The sequence below is a fragment of the Felis catus genome, chromosome A3, assembly GCF_018350175.1.
Source record: "Felis catus isolate Fca126 chromosome A3, F.catus_Fca126_mat1.0, whole genome shotgun sequence".
Taxonomy (NCBI): domain Eukaryota; kingdom Metazoa; phylum Chordata; class Mammalia; order Carnivora; family Felidae; genus Felis; species Felis catus.
Genome location: NC_058370.1, coordinates 49,959,744 through 49,979,828, shown reverse-complemented (window position 1 = coordinate 49,979,828; position 20,085 = coordinate 49,959,744). Strand labels below are relative to the sequence as shown.

The 20,085-nt window shown below is 51.3% G+C and overlaps 1 protein-coding gene across 2 annotated transcripts in view; it reads left to right on the top strand.

Moving 5' to 3' along the window:
* The window catches only part of ABHD12 (abhydrolase domain containing 12, lysophospholipase), an 87,837-nt gene extending 70,152 nt beyond the window's left edge, over positions 1–17,685 (top strand). For both annotated transcript variants that reach the window (XM_003983854.6, XM_023251526.2), the window contains exons 4-13: positions 153–272; positions 4,161–4,191; positions 6,881–6,926; positions 9,235–9,364; positions 10,439–10,476; positions 10,946–11,025; positions 12,038–12,120; positions 14,447–14,525; positions 15,709–15,836; positions 17,001–17,685. In XM_003983854.6, the coding sequence (XP_003983903.2) occupies positions 153–272; positions 4,161–4,191; positions 6,881–6,926; positions 9,235–9,364; positions 10,439–10,476; positions 10,946–11,025; positions 12,038–12,120; positions 14,447–14,525; positions 15,709–15,836; positions 17,001–17,040 (775 nt within the window). In that variant the 3' untranslated portion in view covers positions 17,041–17,685. The remainder of the gene's footprint in view (positions 1–152; positions 273–4,160; positions 4,192–6,880; positions 6,927–9,234; positions 9,365–10,438; positions 10,477–10,945; positions 11,026–12,037; positions 12,121–14,446; positions 14,526–15,708; positions 15,837–17,000) is intronic.
* Positions 17,686–20,085: the final 2,400 nt, after the last annotated feature.

The window sequence follows — 20,085 nt, the reverse complement described above, 5'->3', positions numbered from 1 at the left end:
AAGCTCTGTAGTTATTTCTCCTTGTGATGAGGGCAGTTTGTCTCTCCAGCCCTTCTGTCCTGTTCTCTGCTCAGTTGTGACTCTGTTCCTCCATCATTCTATCAACAATTGCCATCATTTGATTATGTCACTCTGCTCTGCTTCTGTTTCAGGCACACTGTCCCTGCCGTCTGGTGGAAGGACGCCCAAGGAAAGGACCAGATGTGGTATGAGGATGCCTTGGCTACCAGCCACCCTATCATCCTGTACCTGCACGGAAATGCAGGCACCAGGTGAGGAAGAGGAGCCCACACAGTATGTCTTCTCTGATTGCTGACTCCTTTATGAGGTGGGAAGGTCCTGGCCCAGTTGGTTCTACTGATCCACTGCAGTGAGGGAGTGTGCAGACAGTGGGGCCATGGAGCATCCTGAGAACACAGGAAAAGGCAGTGTTTATGGAGTTTGGGGAAAAGGGGTCAAGGTGAAACTTTCATGAAGCAGTGTCCCTATAGGCTCAGAGCAAAGTGGGCTGTGTGCATGATGGGCCCAGGTGCAGTTTCCTTGGGAACTCCTTTTTTTTTTTTAAGTTTATTTATTTATTTTGAGGGAGGGAGCACAAGCAGGGGAGGGGCAGAGAGAGAGAATCTCAAGCAGACTCCACACCATCAGCACACAGCCTGACTTGGGGCTCGAGCCCATGAACCATGAAATCATGACCCAAGCCAAAACCAAGAATCAGATGCCTAATCAACTGAGCCACCCAGGCACCCTGGGAACTCCTGTGTTAAGCAGGTATAGGAAGCTGTGTCCTGAAACCCCTTATGTGAGCCTGGCACCTAGGTGGAGTGGAGGAAGCTGTGTCTCTGTCATAGTGACCCAGATTCTGGGCCAGAGTGGGTGTTTCCTTCTTCCTGATAGAATTTAAAGGGCAAAGTGAGGGCCTGTGATTTAGGAAATAAGTTTCTCTGAGTAAGGAACAGTGGTCCCTCAGAGGGGTCATTGTGACACTTTAGGACTGCAGCACCCCTGCGGAATTCTGTCTCCTGTTCATCAGCCACCCCTGTCATCCCACGGTGAGGGTCTGTCGTCCCACCGTGAGGATCTGTTGTCCCAGGGTGGGGGTCTGTCATCCCAGGGTAAGGATCTGTCATCCCAGTGTGGGGATCTCTCATGCCAGGGTGGGGGTCTATCATCCCAGGGTGGAGTCTGTCATCCTAGTGTGAGGGTCTGTCATCCCAGTGTGGGGGTGTGTCATCCCAGTATGAGTGAGGATCTGTCGTCCCAGTGTGGGGGTCTGTCATCCCAGTGTGAGGCTCTGTTGTCCCAGTGTGGGAGTCTGTTGTCCCAGTGTGAGGATCTGTCATCCCAGTGTGGAAGTCTGTTGTCCTGTATGAGGAGGGTCAGTCGTCCCAGGGTAAGTATCTGTTGTCCAAGGGTGGGGATCTGTCTTCCCAGTATGAGAGTCTGTCATCCCACTGTGAGGGTCGCAGGCAGTCTGGCACTTTCTCACTGGCAGGCGTGCCCGTCTGCAGGCAAAGGCATACTTCCTTGCAAGGGGCAATGATTGCTGAGAGGTGGGGGTGACATCAAAGGAGGGGTGGCCAAAAGCAGAGGGAGGCCAGAGGCACCCCAGCTGGGTGTGTGCAGACAGGCTTGTCAGTGCTGCCACATCAGCTGATGAGTGTGAGTTGTCTATCCCAGCTGTAAGTCAATGATGCCAGTGTGTCCTGCTGGGCCACTGCTGAGGCACTGTCTGTACCAGGCAAAACCCTTTGCCCAGGTGCTTTTCAAGAGTGGCTTTAGTGATGTGTCCTTCAGATTAGCTGGGAGGGTCTGTCATCCCAGGGTGGGGGTCTGTTCCTTCTACCCATGTGGTTGACCTTACAGAAGAGTGTCTGGAAGAGCAGGGTGAGGAGGGAGGAGGTGCATTTTCTGAGCAAAGCAGTGCCTGAAAACCTCCAGGAGGGTCACTGTTGTTGCAGCTTCCTTAGGGTGTGTGAGAAAGAGCCAGCAGGAGCCAACAGGAGGGAGGGCCACAGCAGGGTCTGGGTGAGGGTCAGTGTGGCACCTTGGCTGGGGGGATGTGATTTTATAGGCAGAACCAACAAGGAGATCAATTCATGGGCCTTTCTGGAAGGGCAAGGAAAGCATGGTGGTGTTGGAGCAGAGGGGCTGCACAGTGGACACTGCAGGAAGTCCAGGAAGTGAAGCCTGCAAGGATGGTGTGTGAGCCTGGAGAGCAGAGTGTGTATCTGCAGAATCATGCATGCACTTGGCAGTTTGCTTTCCTCTTTGTCTGGGACAAACTACAGTGGGTTTCTCTTCTGCTTTTCAAAGAGTAAGTGGTTACTAATAGCTCTGGTAGCATCTTTGTATAAATGAGGGAAGTTCATAGTTTACTGGGAATAAGCTTCAGTTAAGCAATGCCAGTCACATGGTAAAAAAGAGTAGCCTAAACTTCCGGTTTGAAGGAGCATTGAGACTTTGAAAGTGTTGCTGCCCCCTCCCCGTCTCCCCAGAGACTGCCTACATAGACCTGCTGGCCACCCCTTGGCCTAGCAGGATTGCAGTGGCCCTGGCTCCCTGGGGTCCAGTCCCTGGCTACTGCCTCACATTTTATCATGTGCTCAACCTCTTCTTTTTGTGCAAGGTAGGGAATTTGAACAATCTAGACAAAAGCCACCATGAATGCCTCCAAAGATAACTGAAAACATTTTACATTATTTCCTTCTGGTCCTGAAATTTATTCCCTTGTATTTCTGTGGCTTCATTGTATTGGTTTTCCTCCTTTGTCTCATCCTTGTCTCTCTCAGTGACAGTCCCTGCCCACACACACACACACACACACACACACACGCACACACACACGCACACATACACACCCAAAATGGCCAGAGTGCTCTTAGCTATAAAAAAGGAAAACCATTAAGAAGGCTAGACAGGGTGAGCCTGCCCATTGACACACTTTCCTTCCTGAGGCAGCCCCATCCCCACTTTGGTGTCTGTCCACAGTAACAGCTGACCAATAACTGGACAGAAAGTGTGAGAAGGGGTAGATAGTCCTTGGACAAAGAAGTGTAGACACACATAACAGTTCGGGTGCACAAAAGCCTGTTCAGCCTCAGTAATAAGTGTCCACTACACGCTAGTGTGTGAGTGTGGGGCTAGGAGATGGGCCAGGGCCCCTCTGAAGATGGCTGGGCAGTAATAGTTAAGCTTATGATCACACACACCTTCTATCCAGCAGTTCTGTGTGTAGGAACATATTCCACACATGGATCACACGTCACGTTTGCAAAGGGATATCAGCACAGGCTGGACATGGCAGCAAAACTCAGGTTAACAGCAGATAGGAAAGAGCCAGAACAACTGCAAGACAAGGCAGAGGGGAACTGAAAATACTTCAAGTTGGCTGTGATTTACTGAGTGAAAAGTGAGAGACGGGTGCCTGAGTGGCTTGGGTGGTTAAGTGTCCTGTTCTTGATTTTGGCTCAGGTCATGATCTTGTGGTCATGAGATTGAGCCCACGTTGGGCTATGCACTGAGCCTGGAGCCTGCTTGGGATTCTGTCTCTCTCTCTCTGACTCTCTCTCTCTCTCTCTCTCTCTCTCTCTCTCTCTCTCTTTCTCTCTTTCCCTCCCCGACTCATAGTCTATCTTTAGAATAAATAAATAAGCATTTTTTTTTTTTAAAGTGAGAGGCCATGCTCGCTTCGGCAGCACATATACTAAAAAAGTGAGAGGCAGTAGAGTATGTGGCAGGTACCTATGGTAAAGAAGCACCTTCGTCTCTGCCTATGTGGTGGTCCCTGACACGGAGAACTTGAGGGAAGAGCTGGATCCTGGGCAGGAGTGAGGGGCTTACTGTGCATTCTTTTGTGTCTTCTGAATTTTGTATTGTACGCATGTATTACCTAGTCAAAAATACAAGTATGGTAATAAATAAGAAATATCCCAAAAGTACTAAGGCTGTCCCTTGCTTGGCATGGTACTGTCAGAAATAAGCTTGGAGCCACTTAGGGTGCCCTGCAGAGGAGGTCACCTATCACCATTGACCCTCTTTGTATGTATTGAAGGAACAAGTCACTACAGACCCAGACACTCCAGTACTGACCCTGGGGCCTGCCTTCTTTAAAAGTTGTGCTAACACCCATTCTTGTTTCCTTTTCCCTCATTCTTTAGAGGAGGTGACCACCGAGTGGAGCTTTACAAGGTAGGTGAGGATGGCACACAGTTGTATGACAAACAGTGTGGTGACCACAGGCAGAGTGGGGTCCTCAGTATGATGACGGGTGGAGTGGGTCCACAGTGTGATGACAGATGGAGTGGGGTCCACAATGCGGATGATGAGCAGAGTGGGGTCCACAGTGTGATGACGGATGGAGTGGGGTCCTCAGTGTGATGATGGGCGGAGTGGGGTCCACAGTGTGACAATGTGCGGCATGGGGTCTATAATGTGGATGATGGGCAGAGTGGGGTCCACAGTGTGATGAAGGGCGGAGTGGGGTCCACAAAGTGGATGATGGGTGGAGTGGGGTCCACGGTGTGATGACAGGCAGAGTAGGGGTCCACAGTGTGATGATGGGCAGAGTGGGGTCCACAGTGTGATGGACAGAGTGGGGTCCACTGTGTGACGATGGACAAGTGGGGTCCGCAGTGTGATGATGGGCAGAGTGGGGTCCACAGTGTGGATGACGGGCAGAGTGGGGTCCTCAGTGTGATAATGGGAAGAATGGGGTCCACAATGTGAATGACGGGTGGAGTGGGGTCCACAGTGTGATGATGGGTGAAGTGGGGTCCACAGTGTGACGATGGGTGGAGTGGGGTCTGTAATGTGGATGACGGGTGGAGTGGGGTCCACAGTGTGATGATGGGCAGAGGGGGGTCCATAGTATGGATGACAGGCAGAGTGGGGTCCTCAGTGTGATAATGGGAAGAATGGGGTCCACAATGTGGATGACGGGTGGAGTGGGGTCCACAGTGTGATGATGGGTGGAGTGGGGTCTGTAATGTGGATGACGGGTGGAGTGGGGTCCACAGTGTGGATGATGGGCGGAGTGGGGTTCACAGTGTGGATGATGGGCGGAGTGGGGTCCACAGTGTGATGACAGGCAAAGTGGGGTCCACAGTATGGATGACGGGCAGAGTGGGGTCCTCAATGTGATAATGGGAAGAATGGGGTCCACATTGTGGATGATGGGTGGAGTAGGGTCCACAGTGTGATGACGGGCAAAGTGGGGTCCACAATGTGGATGATGGGCAGAGTGGGGTTCTCAGTGTGATAATGGGAAGAATGGGGTCCACATTGTGGATGATGGGTGGAGTAGGGTCCACAGTGTGATGACAGGCAAAGTGGGGTCCACAATGTGGATGATGGGCAGAGTGGGGTTCTCAGTGTGATGACGGGCAGTGGGGTACTCAGTGGCAAAGCAAAATACAAAGTGTGTATGATGTGCAGAGCGGTGTCCATATGGTATAGGAAGGAGAGAACATCACCTAAATGTTTCCCACTGCTCTTCCCAGGAGACATGAACACAAGTGAGTCCCTCCAGTACTTGTGAGAGTTGATCTGCATTGGCCTTTCCAACACTGCCTTCACGGAAGCCATTACCATGGAGTGCTTCCCTATAATGCTGCCTCTACGGAGAGCTTCCAAAAGCAGAATGAATGAACTTTGGGAATCAGATGCCAGATATTGACAATTATATTAAAGGCATTTGAAATTGTTAAATGCTGTGTTTCTCCTATAAAACAAGTACTACTGAGAGCAGAAGTGGAGCCACACTTCTGCCAAGTTGCAGGGTCAGGAGCTCTGCCACATGGAAATCTCACCTCTGCAGGAGGTGCACCAAGGAGGAGGCCCACAGCCGACCTGGGGGAGGTGACAGTGTGTCTCCTAGGCAGGCTTTTAGACCCTCACTTCTGCCTGCTTGCCTTCTTCAGAAGCTTGAGTCTCAGAGCCTGAAACGTATAGTTGACTCCAGAGTGCCAGGGCCTCACCGCGCCATCTCCCACGTCCTCTCCTCACATGGGTGGATGTCTGCATTGGCTAACCCAGCAAAGAAGGACAGATGCAGATGTGTGGGAATATCTGTATCATGTGGGCACTGCTCTGTCCCTCATACACCGAGGACAGGGGCTGCTATGGGCTCTTGGTGGGTTTGTTTCCTCGAGTGAATTGGATCAAGTCAGAGAGGGGGTGTGCTTGCAAAGCTGTGGTCCCCAGTTGAGGTTTGTATTCACAGAAAGACTTCCTACCTGGAGCAGGTGTGACCCTGGAGGTGCAGGCTAGGCAGGCAGCGTGGAGCTGGAAGGAAGTGCTGTAGGCCGCCCTGGGGCAGCCTAAGGAGAAAAGAGCACACCGCCTTGGGTGATTTGGGGGAAGTTTGTGCCTGGCAGCTTTCACTTGGCTCTGGGCACACTCCAGGAGGGCTCAGGCAAGGGCTGTGAATAGTTATCTAATGCAAGAGATCATACAGTCTGGAGGGATTTTGTTCTTATAACAGAAAAATTCAACAGAAACTTAAAGTCTGAGAAATGTTAGGTTGCAGTCAGAATCCCAGATGCAGTCTCTGCACCATAGAGGCCCTCCCCCTTGGTCTCTGGTCTCTGGGTGTCTGCCCTGTGAGCCCATGTGAGTGTGGAGGTACTCTAGCAGTCTCACCTGTGGGAGAGCCATTCTTCCTATATTCCTGAGGCAGAGGGCACACCCGTGTCCTGTAGCAGCAGTTGACATCTGGGTTTTATAATGGGGAATGGGGCAGCATGGTACCAGTCTTTATTAAGCTCCCATTGTGTGCAGGGCACTAAGACTGAATTAGACTGGGTTTAGTCGGAGGCAAGTTGCCCTCGATCCAGGATGCATGGATTTGTTGCCCAGATATTTATTTTTCACTTTACAGGTGCTGAGTTCCCTTGGTTACCACGTGGTCACCTTTGACTACAGAGGTGAGTTCTTTTGCAAGTGCGTGTCTGGGCCCTCCCAGTGCTCACTTCAGGGTCTGCTGTGCAGGCATCACCCTGAGAGGCTTAAACAGTGCTAGCAGCTTGTGGTGCCCCAACCTGTGGTGATGACAAATGTGGAAAGGTGGTGGAGGGACCGTGTGTGTCCTTCACACAGATGCAGGGCATCCTTCCTGAAGTGGAGGCTCCGGTGCCTGGAACCCCAGCATATATCCTCTGTCAGCAGCATTTTCAATGTAGAAAATACTGTCTTTTTTCTTCTTTATTGGATTCAGAACCCCCCAAAGCTGGTCAGCAGACACAGTTTATAGGCAGGAGAGCTTGTCTTGCTGAAGTTCTGAAAGCAGGAAAAAGAACTCTTAGGAGAAGGTAGATTCTTCTTCTTGCCCCTTAATATATTTTCTTTCTTGAATGAATCAGGGGGCTTGCCCCTGAAGAGATTGAAAACCCACAGTTTGATGTGTGCACCTTAATGAGCCAGGAAAATACTTTGTGTTGACTGGGAGAAGTATAGGCCTCCTGTAGTCTCAACAGCAGAGGTCAGAAGTCAAAGGGCTGCTTGGCCAGCTTAGCCTGATCTTGTGGGGTTGGGCACCGGTGTCGATACCCTCATGGCAAGGATATGGGGGTTGTGTTAGTTTCTTCTTGCTTCTGTAAAAAATTACCACAAACTTGATGTCTTGAAACAGCACAGAGTTATTATCTTGCAGTTCTGGAGGTCAAAAGTACAAAATCTTTAGCCACTGGGCTGAATACCAGGTGTTGGCAGGGCCGGTCCCTTGAGGAGGTTCTGGGAGAATCTGATTCCTTGCCTTTTCCAGTTTCTCGAAGCTGTCCTTGTTCTTTGACTCATGGCCTCTTGGGTCTGGTCACTCTGACCCTGTCTTTTGTTTTTCTCTCTCACTTGTTATATAGACCCTGGTGATTACTTTGTACCCATGTGGGTGAGCTGATAATTGCCCATCAGTTCACTGATCAGTGGCCTGAATTCTTTCTGCATCCTCAGTCCCCCTGCTTGCCCACATAATTTAACATATTCATAGTCTCCAGGGATGAGGACAGAGACCTCTGTGGGGGCTGTTATTCTGCCTAAAACAGGGATGATTCTTTCACAGAAGAATGTTCCATCATGATGAAAATTCTGGGCTGGGAAAAACTGCAGATAAAGGATCTGGAAAGTAGTTTACCCACTTATCCTTTTCTCCATGCTAAAAAGGGTTTTCTGTTCTTGCTGAGTGCTGGAGAACTGAGGGTGATGAGAAGGGGTGGCCTTCGTCCTTGTTCATCTCCCTGTGTTTCTACCAGGAAGTGAAATCCCTCATAGCACTTCTTCTTTCCAGTTCTCACTGAGTTTCTGCATTTCTAAGCCCACCCTCTGACTGTGTCTCCCTATCCTGGTCTCTGTCTGTCTGTGTCTCCACATTTCCCTGTCCTTGGGTCCCATCCTCCCATCCATGCCCTAAGCCTCTCAGTCTGGCATTATCTCCTGCATAGTCCTTTCCCTAATCTGTCATTTGGGATGCCCAGGGGAGGTGGCATGTACACACGAACTGTGGGTTTTGCTTATGCAGCAGAACTGGCTTTTTCTGAGCCTTGTGGTGCTTTCAGATCATTTGATGATGACTCACTGCTGAGTTGCTGGAAATGACAGTGGCACTTGCCCTTTCCAAGAGCCCAGGGGGAGGGCCCTGGGGGAAGATACAGTCTGGGGGCACAGATGGTTAGCTTTCTTCTGCTATGCTAAGAGCCCCTTCCCTTTCTGGGTCAGAGTTGCCTTGAGCCTGGAATCCATCCCTCTCCCTCACGCCCTCGTCTGGCTTCCCACATCTGTCTTTAGCTGGGCTATAGGTGGCGTGGAGTCCAAACTGGGCCCAGGGACCCCCTGGGACGCTCTGTCCTACAGAGGCTCCTGGGTGGGCTGGGGTCTCACTGACCTTTCATCTTGGGCCAGCCACCAGCAAGCCCTGAGCATTGGGGAGGTTGCTGTCCTTTTTGCTCGCAGGAATCTGTGTCAGACTGCCCCATCTATAGTTGTTCATCTGGACTAGGATGAGAGTGTGTGGATGGCTGTTTGGGTTCAGGGGTTGTAACTGGGGTTGTGAGGAAGTGGGAGAAGTAGGAGCAGGCTTGTCCAGACACCCTGCACATGGGGCTATAGTTTGTGGTAGCAGAGACTTCCATTGCCCCAGACTGCCCTGGGCTGCCTGTTGAGAAAGAAAGGGATGAGCCTGCTCCTCAAGAGTTTCCACGAGCTGGGTTTAACTTCCTCCACTTGCTGCTCCTCTCCATCCAGGGTGGGGAGACTCAGTAGGAACGCCATCAGAGCGAGGCATGACGTATGACGCACTCCATGTTTTTGACTGGATCAAAGCAAGAAGTGGAGACAACCCTGTATATATTTGGGGTCATTCCCTAGGCACTGGGTGAGTTTGCAGCATGATAGAGCCTTGGGGGAACAGGTTTTCACAGGGCAGCTTACTACCTGATCTCTCAAAGAGTGCCCTAGTGGCTTCTGGATCCGATGACACCCTTATTCCCAGCAAGCCTTGTTCCTCATTCCCATGGTGGGGGCAGGGGATCAAGCACCACAGAAGACCATGAAGAGTTTGAGCTACTTTAACTCCTCAACCCAAGAAGTGACTTGAGACACACATGGGCAGTCGTGGGGTGGCAGGAAGGATGGGCACACTTGCCGTGAAAGTATGCCTCAGGGAGAGGTCTTCAGAGCAGAACGGGACAGGGCTGGAGTCCTGGATGCACTCGAGCTCTGCATCTCCTGGCTTTGGAGGGCAGGTGCTGGCTGGCAAGCCTGAGTGCCGTGGCTTTGATGGCATGCATTTAGCCTGTATTTGGCTTACCAGAGAACTTTGGGGAGGCAGCAGTGGGTGCTTTCCTTCCTACATCTGCCAAGACGAGAAGCAGTTTAATATTCCATTTGGGGCCGCCTGAACTGCTTCTGCTGATGTAAGGTCCAGAGTGTTTCTAAAAGGAGCACTGTGCTCAAGGCCCAGAGTCCCAAGACCTTCAACAGCTGTCCCTTTTCCAACAGCCTTTCCTTTGGGTGCAGTGGCTGTGGCCCCCTTGTCCCCTTGCTTCTCACCTCAGACAGTGTGCTGCAGTTGGGTGGGTTCTATGGGCTGGGAAGTGCCGGGGAGAGTGAACCGTGTGCCTGCAGACAGGAGCCTGGGCAGAGTGAGGAGCAGGCAGTCCTGCCGTGGCTGTCTACATGGGACAGCAAGAGCCCTGGGGGCTCTCATCGCCATCCTTGTCAGAGGGTTTGGCTGATGGCAGGGGCAGCAGGGCCTACCACAGTCCTAGGGCATCTTTGTCCACACCCTCCCCCACCCCTGGAGCCCCACCAACCACTTCACAGATCCTACCTCTTCTCTGGCCACTTTCAAGACTAGAACAGTCTTGAAAACAATTTTTCCTTTAAACAGTCCTTTAAAACAATTTTTGTCGTCATACAACTGAACTGTTTCTTCCTCCCTTCTCAGAGTGGCAACAAACCTGGTGCGGCGCCTGTGTGAGCGAGGTAGGGGCTTGTGTGTCAATGCGAGTCCTGGTTGTGTGGGCACAGCCTCCTCCTGGTCTTGGGGCCTGGGCAGGGCAGGCAGCGTGTTTGAGAGGTGGGTGCTGGGACGAGCGGCACAGCAATAGCGTTTGGTGTCTTCTCGGAGTCCTGTGGGCTGGGCGTTGAGGCTGGGGTCTGGGCAGACCCTCAGCTGAACCAGGCCTGCCTTCCCCATGGATTCTCAAGTAGCTGGCAGAGTCTCCTCAGGGGTTGGGCTCCTGATACACAGTTCTAGGAGGTGTGGTTTGGGGAGCGAATTATGGTCACCCAAGTGTCCCCTGTGTGGGCCCCTTGCATGGGCACTTCCCGAGCACCAACCATGCAGGCTGGCTGGGCGGGCACCTGGGGTCCATGGTCCAGTCCCTCCCATAGTTCCCCCATGGGGGCTTCTTGCCCACCTCAGAGCTCCCTATTTGTTTTATTTATCTAGAGACGCCTCCCGATGCTCTTATATTGGAATCTCCATTCACTAATATCCGTGAAGAAGCTAAGAGCCATCCGTTCTCAGTGGCAAGTACAGATATTATTAAAAATTGGCCTAGTTTCATTATTAAAATAATTACTATAAAGGAAACTTTTATGTAAATAAGTATAAAGTGAAAATAATGATAAAATATGATTTAAATATTCTAATGAATATAGATTTTATTAAAAATTAATCCTTGTTTAGTTTGGGGCACTGGCCTGACTACAGAGCTGTCCGGGAATGTTAAAACTCTATGGCCAGGGAGAAGGATAGGTTTACAGCTGGGTCATCTAAGGGCAGCAGGACCCCGAGGAGGCCTTGTTTCTGTGGCATGGTTTGCCTACCCAGCATCTTTGCCCCATGGGGTCCAGCCCGGGCTGGTAGCTGCTATCCTGGCTGCTTCCCCAGACATGGAGCTGGTGGGTGCACCTGCTCTCTGTCCACATGGATGGTGCTCAGCAAGCTGCTAGGCTCTCCCAGTCGTGTCTCCAGGTGATGCCCCAGGTAAACCCTACTGGGGATTCCAGAGTGAATCAGGCCCTCCTTACCTGTCAGGACCAAGGCCTTGGATCCTCTGGGGCTTCTCTGTGTCCTCTTCTGTCCCACTGCTTCTTGGCTGACCATGTGTTCTGGGGGGGGTTGGAGGGGGTGGCTTACCACCTGACCTCATGCTGCTCTGTTGCAGACCAGAGGAGTCCTTTATATAGTCTTACTTCTTTGATGTTGCTTTCGCCTAAGTTACATGAATCCCTGTTTTCCCAGGGGTGGAGGCCCTGATGTCTGTGGGAAGTATGGTCTCTGAGCCAGTCCCAACTGATGGTCTGAGGTGTGGGAGCCCATTTTGTGGGCAACCCCACTATGGCCAGTCCAGGGGCCCTTCTAGAAGGGAGTCTGTGGTCCAGGGACAAGGGTGGCAGGGCACCCCAGCACAGGTTTGGTGGGGCAACAGGTCAGCCAGCTCAGAAGCAGAGGAGACCCCTGGGCACTCAACACCCTTGACTTCTCCATGGCTGTTTTAATTGATGCTTCTGCACGTTGTTTCCATGTCGCCTTCAGATATATCGATACTTCCCTGGGTTTGACTGGTTTTTCCTCGACCCCATTACAAGCAGTGGAATTAAATTTGCTAATGATGAAAAGTGAGTACTGTGGTAGAAAACCTCATTTTTGAATTTAGAAAAGCACCCCCAGGACTAGTCACTTTAATTAAATAGGATGGAATTCTGAATACTGGGGGTTCTTCTCTAACCATTTGACCTTCATAAAGGGCAGGTCAGGCTGACAGCTGCAACTTAGAGAAAGGGGATTTGAAGACTATGGCTTTAAAGCAATAGAAAGGCAACATGCCCACATAGTTGTTTTATTTGTGAATAGTCCGCCAAAACCAGAACTTCTGACAGGTTCTAAAGCAGTAATAGTAACTGTTACTCAAAAAATGACTGCCTCACCCATTTGATTTATGTTTGGTTATAGAAAGATGTTACAAAGTTCATTATTAAAAATATTTCTAAGGGTAGGGTGCCTGGGTGGCTCAGTCGGTTAAGCGTCTGACTTCAGCTCATGTCATGATCTCATGGTTTGTGGGTTTGAGCCCCATGTCGGTCTCTGTTGCTGACAGCTCAGAGTCTGGGGCCTGCTTCAGATTCTGTATCTTCCTCTCTCTCTGCTCCTCCCCCACTCGCACTCTGTCTCCCTCTCTCTCAAAAATAAATAAAAAACATTAAAAAAAAATGTTTCTAAGGGTACCTGGGTGGCTCAGTCAGTTAAACATTCTTGGTTTCGGCTCAGGTCATGACCTCATGGTTAGTGAGATCAAGCCCCAAGTGGGGCTCTGTGCTGATAGCATGGAGCCTTCTTGGGATTCTCTCTCTCTTCCTCTCTCTGCCCCTTCCCTGCTTGCACTCTCTCTGTCTCTCTCTCAAAATAGTGAATAAACTTAAAAAAAATAAGAAATAATACTTGATTAAAAAAAATTTCTGTTAGGTCAACCAACAGTTAAAAATTCTAGTTAAGGATTCTTTCTTTGAACAATGTTCAGATTCTGTTGACGTTGTCTTTGTGATATCTTTATTTCATGGGTTTTAATCTCTTCAAAAAAAAATTAAAAGGAAAGGATAAAAAATTCTTATCTAAATGTTCAGTTAGCATTTAAAGTCTACACTTTGAAACAGAATGTGAAAAAATGGAATATTTTTCCCCTTAATTATGTGTTTTGGTTCTAAAAATAGAACAAACTAAAATTTGAGCAAACATAACCCCAAACCTGCTGGTTTGTAAATATTATTGTTTAGGAACTTAAAGAAGAGTTATCTGAATAAGCAAGATTGCTTCTAAAACCACAACAAGCACCACAGTGAGTGTTGGGTCCCGCTCCCAGCTGAGCATTAGGGGGCCAGCACTACTTCACCCACTGGAAGTCAGGAGCCCCCACTTGGGCAGCTTGGTTGCCAAATACTTGCTAAGGTGACAGCATAGGAACTAGGCCTTTCCCAGAGCGGGCAGAGGTTAGGACATACTACTTCTTGGGGAAATTCTGCAAAGATGAGCCATTCCACTATCACAGTGTGACCCGCACACCAGAAATGCTCCTCCCTGGAAGCAGAACAGGGGGAGAGTGGGCATACGGGTGTGCCACTAGCAGAAGCGCAGACTTGCTGTCTGGGCTCGGCGTTGGTGGGGCGTCAGGCCTCCTGGCTCAGGTCCTGCCAGGTGGCAGGCTTGCCCAGTGCTGCCCTCATGGAGCCCCCAGATCAGAATGCAACCACCAGGACCAGGTGGGTGCCATATCTACCAGCTCACCTGAGAGCTTAGTGAGGGGCCGCCAAGAGACTCCGGGGCCTATCCAGTCCCACAGCCCATCCATTATGTGGTTTATTGGAGGGTTTGAATTATGTGAACCTATTGAAAATGTTAATTTATTTGTAAACATTCAGGAGTACCTTAAATGTCCTTTTCAACGAAGACAAGTTAGAGGTTATGGACTTTTTTACCAACATATTGCTAGTAGCATTCATTTGCAATAAATTTCCTGGACCACCTAAGTTATTTGGTATGTAAATACTGTTTTGTAACTTGTTTAAGAAAGAGAGTGTGTGTGTTCATGTGCAAGTGGGGAGGTGGGGAGAGGATCTTAAGTAGGCTTCTGAGACCCTGAGATCATGACCTCAGCCAAAATCAAGAGTAGACACTCAACCGACCGAGCCACCCAGGTGTCCCTGTTTTGTAACTTTTAAAGAATATGTCTAGTGGCAAAAATAATTATTTTCAATTTTCAGAAAATACACAGGGAGGGGCCAGATTTGGTGAGTGAATCCATCTCTAGACTTGACTGAATAGATGTTGGTAGAGATATATGAGAAATCAACTTAGTTCTCTAGTGAAAAGCCCAGCAGAATTGTAGCTGTTGAACCACAGGCAGGGCTAGAGACTCCCAGGGTCCTGGTCTAGTGCCTTCTCCTCCCACAGTGTGAAGCACATCTCCTGCTCCCTGCTCATCCTGCATGCTGAGGACGACCCAGTTGTGCCCTTCCAGCTTGGCAGAAAGGTGGGTGTCAGGTGCTACCTCCGGTGTGGGCAGGCATCTAGCAGGCTCCCATTTGGGCCAGCTGGGCCTAGGCAGACGTGGAGGGAGTCCTGCTGCTGGCAGGTGCCCCTTGTGAGGAAGAGAACAGCAGGGGAGGTCAGCAGGATTGGGGTGGAGGCCAACAGTTGATGCCTTATCAGCAAAGGTAAGTTTGAGGGTGTGAACGTCTTTACCAGCACATTTGGTGATGGCCAGAGGAGACCTGAGAAGTAAGCAGATGGCTCCCGGTCCCTGTGCAGAGGTCTTGGGGTGACAGGGACTTCACTACCTGGTATTCAGCAGGAGGACTCACTCGTTGTTGGCTGGAGGGAAAGAACTCTCAGGGAGGAGGATGTGGCCCCACCTTGGCTCCAATATGGGGGTCTCAGTCAGTAGACTTCATACAGACCTCTTGTCTGTTCTCTTGTTTTTGGGATTGGACTGATGACAGAAATGCCATGCTGTTGTGGGGCCTCCGTGTTTGCTTTTGCTGAGTTTGCTTTGCCTTTGCTGCCAGGAAGCAGCACTAGATGTGTAAGTGAGAGTGCTATGGGAGAGAGCACCACCTGGCATGGTGATGGTGAGGGACAGGGGCAGCCTAGAGGGAGTGAGGCCCGGGTGCCAGCAAGTTCCAGCAGGGCCAGGTCCCCTCCCTTCAGAGAGTGCAGGCACACAGGACTGCCCAGCAGCAGATACCCAGACCCACAGAGCTGAGCAGTCTCCAGGGTGGGAGGGATTGTGAGCCAACCTGCTGACTGACCTTGACCCCGACACACAGTGAAGTCTGAGGTGGATGCCCAGCATCCTCCACCAGTGGGACTTCTCCGGGCACTCTGGCCAGCATACCATTGCACAGCAAGCAGCTCTTCCCATAATGTGGGCTCATCCGCCTTGCTGCCCCCTGAGGAAAGGCCATCTGGGAGATAGGCATGAGGACAGAGGGTCTCAAACGTCAGGCCGAGGAGCCGAGGCTGGGCTGGGCTCCTGCTAGCACCCCTTTCCCCGGGCCAGGCCATGCAGGCTGCAGCAGTGCTATTTGCTGGGAGCTTGGGTTGCTCTTTGGAGGCAACAGTCACTCACTGGTCTCTATAGTGGGGAGACCTTGACCCACAGGGCTGCCATCTGTGGGTGCTGTGGGTGCTGACCCATCTCTTCCTCATCCCAGCTCTACAACATCGCTGCTCCATCTCGAAGCTTCCGAGACTTCAAAGTTCAGTTTATTCCCTTTCACTCAGACCTCGGCTACAGGCACAAGTATATCTACAAGAGCCCTGAGCTCCCGCGGATACTGAGGTGAGGAATTCTCCCCTCACCAGGAACTCGCCTGGGTGGTGACAGCTCAGGCCAGGCATGCAGCAGCCATAGCCTCTAAAGCTGCCTCAGTGGGGCCAGGAGTCACTGTGATTCAAGAGCCTTTCATCTCCATGGAGAGGGGTTGAGTGTTTATCACCCCTCCCTTCTGGACCATTCCCATGATCAGACAGGGCAGTGATTTCCCTGTGGTATGGGCTGTGTGGCCTGCATGGACACCATGCTCAGGGGAGCATCCAGCATGTAGATATGCACCCCAGCCACTGCAGGTCAGGCCTCAGTCCCTTCCCACATACCCGTCAGGTCCTGCCCCTGTGCACACAGCACTTGGGAGACTCTGGGCTAGCTCTCAAAAGCTTATTTGTCCCCAGCTGCTTCTTGAAGGGAGGCTGTGCTCCTGGCTGCGTCATGATGGCCACTGTCCAGGGCCAGGACATGGGCTTTGGCCATGGGCAACCGTCTTGTGCCTGGGTGCAGAGCCCAAGCCTGAAGGGCAAGGCGGTGGCAAAGGGCAGTGTGGACTGGACACAGCCTGGCCCCACCCAGGAGCCCAGGCTTTTGTGCTGGGACCTATTCCATCACTCAGGCAGGTGCTGCCAAGCCTCCCTGCCTCCCACCTAAGGCGCAGGCAGCCTTCCATTTCCCGGCCCAGGTGCGAATTCACCTTCTTGGGGCAGCTGAGCATGGAAGTATTTGAATCAGCCATCTTGAATTTTATCCCATCACATTTCAGCTCTCTTGTGGCTGCCTTGGCAGGTCCAGAGGCAAAGCTGCATTTCTTTAGCAGTTTGCCATTTCCTGCATCATAGACCTGGGTTGCCAAGATGGGACTGTGAGCTGAGTGTGTGGGTTTGCTCTAGAGTTGTCATTTTCCCCAGCATAAAAGGAATATGATGCAGAAAATTTAGCTCAGAGTATAGCTCAGAGTTTAGAACAAAGAATAGTAGCCTGTTACCTGGTCTTCATCCTACAGGGTTGGGATTTGACCAAGCCAATGCCATTGGTGACCTGTTTGTTTAACTCGGGCTTTCTGAGTAGGGGTGGTCCTCCAGGCTCCTTCTCAGGTGGGCCCTTTGAGGATCATAGGGGGCAGGACCTCTGGTGTGGGCTCAGGGTTTGGCTGATGGTTGTCCTCACCTGGTCTAGGGAATTCCTGGGGAAGTCAGAACCTGGGCGCCAGCACTGAGTCTTGCTGCCTAAAGGAGCATGAAGACCTCTGCCCTCCTCTCCTTCGCTCTGGCAGCCTGGCACTCTGGAGCCCAGGGGGTGCCAGCATCTTCGATGCCCCTGGAGAGAGGACTCGGATGCCAGCTGGGGCAGGCAGAGGAGGCCCCGGCAGACCTGAGGCACCTGCCCCAGATGGCTGGGAGCACGGATCCTTGTGGAAAACACAGATTGCAGGCATGTGATCCCCTCTCCCTCTTGTTGCCACTTAACCTGAGCTCTTGTTGGGAAGACAGTGACAGAGCAGGCCAGCTTCCAGCTGGTTGATCCCACACTTCCTGAGCTGGGCCTGGGGAGCCAAGTTCAGGAAGCATGGGGTATTGGGACCACGCTGAGCTTTCCAGCACCATTGGTGAGATTATGGGGAGATGGATTCATCTGTCCCTTCCTGGCACACACAGAATGGACTCTAATGGTTTGACTGGCCCCTCCCATCTGGAACACCCTGCTTGCCTACATAGGCCATCCCTCCCTCTTTGGGCGGGCCCCACCTCTCAGAGCGGGGGAGGTGCCCATGACCTGCACTTCCTCTGCTTTCTGCCCACCTGTCTGCCTAACCTGGCCTTAGACTGAGCATTTATTTAAGAATAAAATCGTGGTGGTGGTCTGTTTGTTGTGTTCTCAGTGATGTTTCCAGCTGGCCCCAGGCCATGCTGAGAGCCAGCCACATGGGAGGAGGTGCAGCTCTATAAGGCTAGGGACCCTGGGCATTCCTTTTCTCCCTTCTTCCGGATGTGGATAGAGGTCAACTCAAGGAGTGGTGTGGTCTCAGGGAAAGGTGTATTCATGGGGTCACTGTTTCTCCAGATGAGTTAGATGGCATAAAATTTAGGCTCTCTTCAACCTCACACTTAGCAAGCTTGCTGGATGTTGGTATTGATCAGCAGGCTCTTGGGTTTCACCCACAGACCCCAAGCGAGCCCCTGGCAGGGGTCCATGAAAGAACTTGGGGTCCTGGAGTGCAGGGTTTCTAGTTCTGGCCCATGAGCACCACCTCAATTATTCACTGGGGGTGGCTCTTTTGGTATTCAGCTTTTTTGCCAAACCAGTCTCCCCTGCAGTTCTGCTGCCTCCACCTGGCACCCTCGAAAAATCCTGCTTCTCACCACTGGGTGCTGGTAAAGGGCCAGATTCTTACGTCTGGGCTCAGTAACCTGGGAATGAGAAGGTTCATGGCTTAAGAAGAAAGAAGGTTTCAAGCTGCCCCCACAGGGGACTGTCCTACACCTGCTGTGCAAGTACAGAGGTGTGACCCAGACCAGAGGATGTAAACCCACCTGGGACCCGATTCTTCTGATGGTGGGACTTTCTCCTAGGTCCTAAGGCTCTGGGACTGTCTAGTCTTGGCAGCTGAAAAATTCCCTGGGGGGTATGGAGGGCCTTGTTCACCAGTCTACCTGTTCTTCAAGGTCATAGGCCATTGTTAGCAGCTGTGGGCAGGCTAGGGGGCCCAGAGGTCAACACTCGTTATACCTCCTTAATGAAGCACCTTCAAGCTGTCTACAGTGATTCTCATGTTGGGGAAATCACACCGTTCTTAAATAGGTTGAAATGTGAACAGACTCCTAAAGTCAGTTTATGTCCGAATATTTATTTTCCTCTTATTGGACGGGTTCCCTGCTGACTCCTGGCATCTAATTTGGGTGTGAGCACTGCCTGCAAGACACCAACCCATCCCCAGGGTGCATGTTTTGCACCTATCAGAGCTGGGGCACATGGCCCCATCCCGTAATGTCTTCCTGTGTAACTGCTCTGCGTATTGCACCCATTGGACCTGACAGCCCTTCCTCAGACATGGCACCCTCTACTGGCTCTATCACGGAGGCCCTGAGACAGAGCCGCCTTTCCAGCCCACTTCCATCAGTGACACGATGTGACCTGCTGGCACGTGGTCTCAGACCCAGCCCACCTGGGTGAGCCAGTCTTCACCCTGTTTAACATTTTGTGTGTGTGAGCTGCCTCAGATCTTCATGGGGTGGGCTGGGGGATAGGATATGAAGTAAAATACAAGTGTTGGTATTTTGACAGGTGGACTGAAGAGGAGAAAGCACTAAAGAGGCAGTAAGCACTGGAGGGGCAGTTGCTGGGCCATTGGGTCAGCTAATCAGGTCCAAACACCCCCACCTGCTGGCTTCTATTAACTAAACCTATGATGGTCTAGGACAGATGTAACCACTGATGGTTACAAAACCAATCGTTGAAGAAAAAAAAAAGATCAAGACATGCACAGCTGTAAATTTTTCAGTTAATACGCATGTCCTGGGGCACCTGGCTGGCTCCGTCGGTAGAGCATCCCACTCTTGATCCCAGGGCCGTTGAGTTGAAGCCCTACATTGGGCAAGGAGCCTACTTAAAAAATATGCAGGGGGTGCCTGGGTGTCTCAGGTTGAGTGGCTCTTGATTTCAGTTCAGGTCATGATCTCACGATTCCTGGGATCGACCCCAGAGTAGGGCTCTGCGCTGACAGAGTGGAGCCTACTTGGGATTCTCTCCCCCTCTCTGCCCCTCCCCTGCTTGTACTCTCTCTCAAAATAAACAAAAAAAACCTAAGCATGTCCCCAGACCCAAGACCACCCCAGCAGGGCCCATGGTGCCCCAGTGGCCTGCAGTTCTCAGGTTCTTTGTATAACAACCCCAAGTTCATGTCTCTCCTGGACTTTGATTCAGCCTGCAGCTACACAATTTAGGGGGAAATGCTCTGGTTTTTTGGAGCATTCCACTTTCCAGGGCCAGGAGTGGGTGGCAGAAGACAGGTGCAAAAAGAACCAATGCAATTTGCACCCAAAATGCCAACACACAGATAACAGTTTATGAAGATTTGACGATTCTTTTGTGAGCTGGCAGTTCAGCACACATACTCTTAAGTCCCACTCACAGCTGGGATAGGAGAATGTGGTCTGTCCTTAATCCCACAGTGATGGGCTGTTACAGCGGAGGGTCTGAGGCCCACACCACCCAACTCCCACCCTGCTCTCAGCGCAGAATAAAACAGTTCAGGTCAACCAAG